The 4239-nt window shown below is 36.6% G+C and overlaps 2 protein-coding genes across 2 annotated transcripts in view; one reads left to right on the top strand and one right to left on the bottom strand.

Moving 5' to 3' along the window:
• Positions 1–1136: 1136 nt before the first annotated feature.
• LOC137634383 (uncharacterized) lies at positions 1137–2075 on the top strand. Its single transcript, XM_068366779.1, has one exon. It carries the CDS (start codon positions 1137–1139, stop codon positions 2073–2075), a length of 939 nt encoding a protein of 312 aa, XP_068222880.1.
• Positions 2076–2083: 8 nt separating this feature from the next.
• LOC137634382 (salivary glue protein Sgs-3-like) overlaps positions 2084–4239 on the bottom strand; it is a 6644-nt gene continuing 4488 nt past the window's right edge. The window contains exon 2 of the mRNA XM_068366778.1: positions 2084–2699. Within this exon, the coding sequence (XP_068222879.1) occupies positions 2084–2699 (616 nt within the window). The remainder of the gene's footprint in view (positions 2700–4239) is intronic.

Genomic DNA, 4239 nt, shown 5'->3' with positions numbered 1-4239 from the left:
TGTCTGACCAGTCAAAGGACTCTACAACTTTCTAGTGGTAGTATCTTAACGGGTGGCTGGTGCCCTGGCTAACATGGATATTCATTGGAAGATACAGTGTTCTTGAGAAACGACGAGAGAAAGTTGAATGAATTTTTAGACATAAATATTCTTTTTAGTCTCCTTTGATTTAAATGAATCTTTTCAATTTAATTATGATAAGAATTATCACAATGGATATTCCTTTGAAGATATGATTATTATCATAAACAATGAGAGAAATTTGACTGAATTTATTGGATACATGCATTTTTTTTAGTCTGAATTAAATGAATTTTCATATAGTGATTATGAATAGTATTGTTACCCCTGGATATTTCTTTGAATAGATTAATATTATGATGAAATCATACAATGGAAGAAAGTTGCGAGAATTCATTAGATATATTTAGTCTTTTAAGTCTCCCTTGAATTAAATTAATCTTCAGACAGTGAATATGAATAGAATTTTTACCCTGGATATTCATTTAAAGATAAGAACATTATGATGAAATCACATTATGTGAGAAATTTTAATGAATTTATTATCTGTGTATATATATATATATATATATGAAATAATATATATATATATATATATATATATATATATATATATATATATATATATATATATATATATATATATATATAGATACATATCTTTTTATTCTACGTTTCCAAAACATTTCAATTATTTCTCTTGCGGGTTGGAACGGATAGCCTATACTTTCCGATAAAAGGAAAGTAGAGAACGCAATTAAAGTTTATCCCACTTATCATCATAAACTTCCGAATAAAAACGTAATTGAATAATCCAACTATACCTGTTTTCCCGCCTTGTTTTTCTATAAAGTTATGATGGAGGTGTTGTTGTTGTGGTGATGGATCTTTCAGGTGTGGTTGTGGTGATGGGTCTTCCAGGTGTTGTTGTTGTGGTGATGGGTCTTCCAGGTGTTGTTGTTGTGGTGATGGGTCTTCCAGGTTTTGTTGTTGTGGTGATAGGTTTTGCAGGTGTTTTGTTGTGGTGATGGGTCTTGCAGGTGTTGTTGTTTTGGTGATGGGTCTTGCAGGTGTTGTTGTTTTGGTGATACGTCTTGTAGGTGAATGTTTTAGTGATGAGTCTTGCAGGTGTTGTTGTTTTGGTGATGGATCTTGCAGTTGTTGTTGTTTTGGTGATGGATATTTCAGGTGGTGTTGTGGTGGTGATGGATCTTGCAGGTGTTGTTGTTTTGGTGATGGATCTTGCAGGTGTGTTTAAGGTGATGGATATTACAGGTGGTGTTGTGGTGGTGATGGATCTTGCAGGTGTTGTTGTTTTGGTGATGGATCTTGCAGGTGTTGTTGTTTTGGTGATGGATCTTGCAGGTGTGTTTAAGGTGATGGATATTACAGGTGGTGTTGTGGTGGTGATGGATCTTGCAGGTGTTGTTGTTTTGGTGAGGGGTCTTGCAGGTGTTGTTGTTTTGGTGATGGATCTTGCAGGTGTGTTTAAGGTGATGGATATTACAGGTGGTGTTGTGGTGGTGATGGATCTTGCAGGTGTTGTTGTTTTGGTGATGGATCTTGCAGGTGTTGTTGTTTTGGTGATGGATCTTGCAGGTGTGTTTAAGGTGATGGATATTACAGGTGGTGTTGTGGTGGTGATGGATCTTGCAGGTGTTGTTGTTTTGGTGAGGGGTCTTGCAGGTGTTGTTGTTTTGGTGAGGGGTCTTGCAGGTGTTGTTGTTTTGGTGAGGGGTCTTGCAGGTGTTGTTGTTTTGGTGATGGATCTTGCAGGTGTGTTTAAGGTGATGGATATTTCAGGTGGTGTTGTGGTGGTGATGGATCTTGCAGGTGTTGTTGTTTTGGTGATGGATCTTGCAGGTGTTGTTGTTTTGGTGATGGATCTTGCAGGTGTGTTTAAGGTGATGGATATTTCAGGTGGTGTTGTGGTGGTGATGGATCTTGCAGGTGTTGTTGTTTTGGTGAGGGGTCTTGCAGGTGTTGTTGTTTTGGTGAGGGGTCTTGCAGGTGTTGTTGTTTTGGTGATGGATCTTGCAGGTGTGTTTAGGTGATGGATATTTCAGGTGGTGTTGTGGTGGTGATGGATCTTGCAGGTGTTGTTGTTTTGGTGATGGATCTTGCAGGTGTTGTTGTTTTGGTGATGGATCTTGCAGGTGTTGTTGTTTTTGGTGATGGATCTTGCAGGTGTGTTTAAGGTGATGGATATTTCAGGTGGTGTTGTGGTGGTGATGGATCTTGCAGGTGTTGTTGTTTTGGTGAGGGGTCTTGCAGGTGTTGTTGTTTTGGTGAGGGGTCTTGCAGGTGTTGTTGTTTTGGTGATGGATCTTGCAGGTGTGTTTAAGGTGATGGATATTTCAGGTGGTGTTGTGGTGGTGATGGATCTTGCAGGTGTTGTTGTTTTGGTGATGGATCTTGCAGGGGTTGTTGTTTTGGTGATGGATCTTGCAGGTGTGTTTAAGGTGATGGATATTTCAGGTGGTGTTGTGGTGGTGATGGATCTTGCAGGTGTTGTTGTTTTGGTGATGGATCTTGCAGGGGTTGTTGTTTTGGTGATGGATCTTGCAGGTGTGTTTAAGGTGATGGATATTTCAGGTGGTGTTGTGGTGGTGATGGATCTTGCAGGTGTTGTTGTTTTGGTGAGGGGTCTTGCAGGTGTTGTTGTTTTGGTGATGGATCTTGCAGGTGTTGTTATTGTGACATTGTTTTTGTTAATGAAAATTAAAAAATTTTCATTTCTTTAATCTTCATCATTATTGTTCATTTTCATGTCAATATTTTATTTCTTTTGAGTCTCATAAAATCCCAGCTGATGAAGAGATTGTCGATAAAATTCTATAAAAGAAAAAAATAAGGATTTCTCCAATCTTAGACGCATTTAGTTCCCTTATTACCAACGCATGTTAAACCCTGATGCATAATTTTATTTGTGTAATTATACAATCAAAATAAACGGTGTTTTAACTAGGCTGTGGTAAACATTTGCCAATAAAAAAGAATTGTTGTAGTGTTATAAAGGTTTATGGATGTTATTAGAAATGCTTTGTTAGATATTATATATTGTTTTGTTTATTTCAGTCGATACCAACAATTATTGGGATTTTTAGTATTATGAAAAATATTCTTTCCTTTTAAATTATCATCATAAAACTACTTTTGCTGACAATGATTGAATTGATGCACATAACATAATTTTTACTGATATCTGAATTGTCAAATTTTATCATAAAACTTATTTATTATTATTATTATTATTGTTGTTGTTGTGGTTGTTGTTGTTGTTGTTGTTGTTGTTGTTGTTGTTGTTGTCGTCGACATCCCGATTACGGATGTTTATTAGAAAAAAATATTCTAACCATCTATGATAGCATAACTGATACAGAATCATGAAGAAAATGAAGGCGGTGATATTCATTCATTTATTGAAGTTTCTTGGCTCTGGTATTGAATTGTTTTAACCAGTAACACTGGAATTAAAGGTATACGATTTGCGTCCCTTCATGTAAATGATTTGGACAATTGCAATTACCTGTAATTAATGGTCAAATTTACCCTCTCCGGCTTTGTAATGTGAAAACGAGAGGCATTTTAGTATCTTGTAATATAAACACGAGAAAAAAAAATAGGTGGACACTTCAAAATTAAACCATTGTTCCCTAGATTTGGGTAGTGCTATAGCCTTTGTACCATGATTGTCCATTCTTGGGTAGAGTTCTCTTGCTTGAGGGTACAATCGGGCACATTAATACGTTTCCTTATTTCCTATCCTCGCTGGGCTATTTTCCCTATTGGAGCCCTTGGGCTTATAACGTCCTGCTTTTCTAAGTAAGGTTGTAGTTTAGCTAGTAATATTAAGAATAATCTCTGCAAGTTCATTTACTCTACGATTAAAATCATGGCCAGGAAGCTCTTCGCGAACAAACAAACACACAAACAGGGGCGAAAACGTAACCTCCTTCCATTCGTTGGCAGAGGTAATGATGATTAGATTTTGTGGAATAAAAGAAAGAAATGTATACGCTTCTGGTTCGTTGAAAGGGAAAAAATAATGAAGACATAGGCTGCTGATTTGCTTGAACGGAAGAAGTCTATCCTGTTAGAGCTACAAAAGAAAGAACGCCTCTATTTCTGACCGTAACGAAATGTTTGAATTTCAATCTTTACTAGATGAAATTTCTGTAATGGTTGAAAGTGGAAACTGCCTCGACAAAAAAAAAA

This window comes from Palaemon carinicauda, chromosome 44 (genome assembly GCF_036898095.1).
Source record: "Palaemon carinicauda isolate YSFRI2023 chromosome 44, ASM3689809v2, whole genome shotgun sequence".
Lineage (NCBI taxonomy): Eukaryota > Metazoa > Arthropoda > Malacostraca > Decapoda > Palaemonidae > Palaemon > Palaemon carinicauda.
This window is presented reverse-complemented; position numbering and strand designations above follow the sequence as displayed.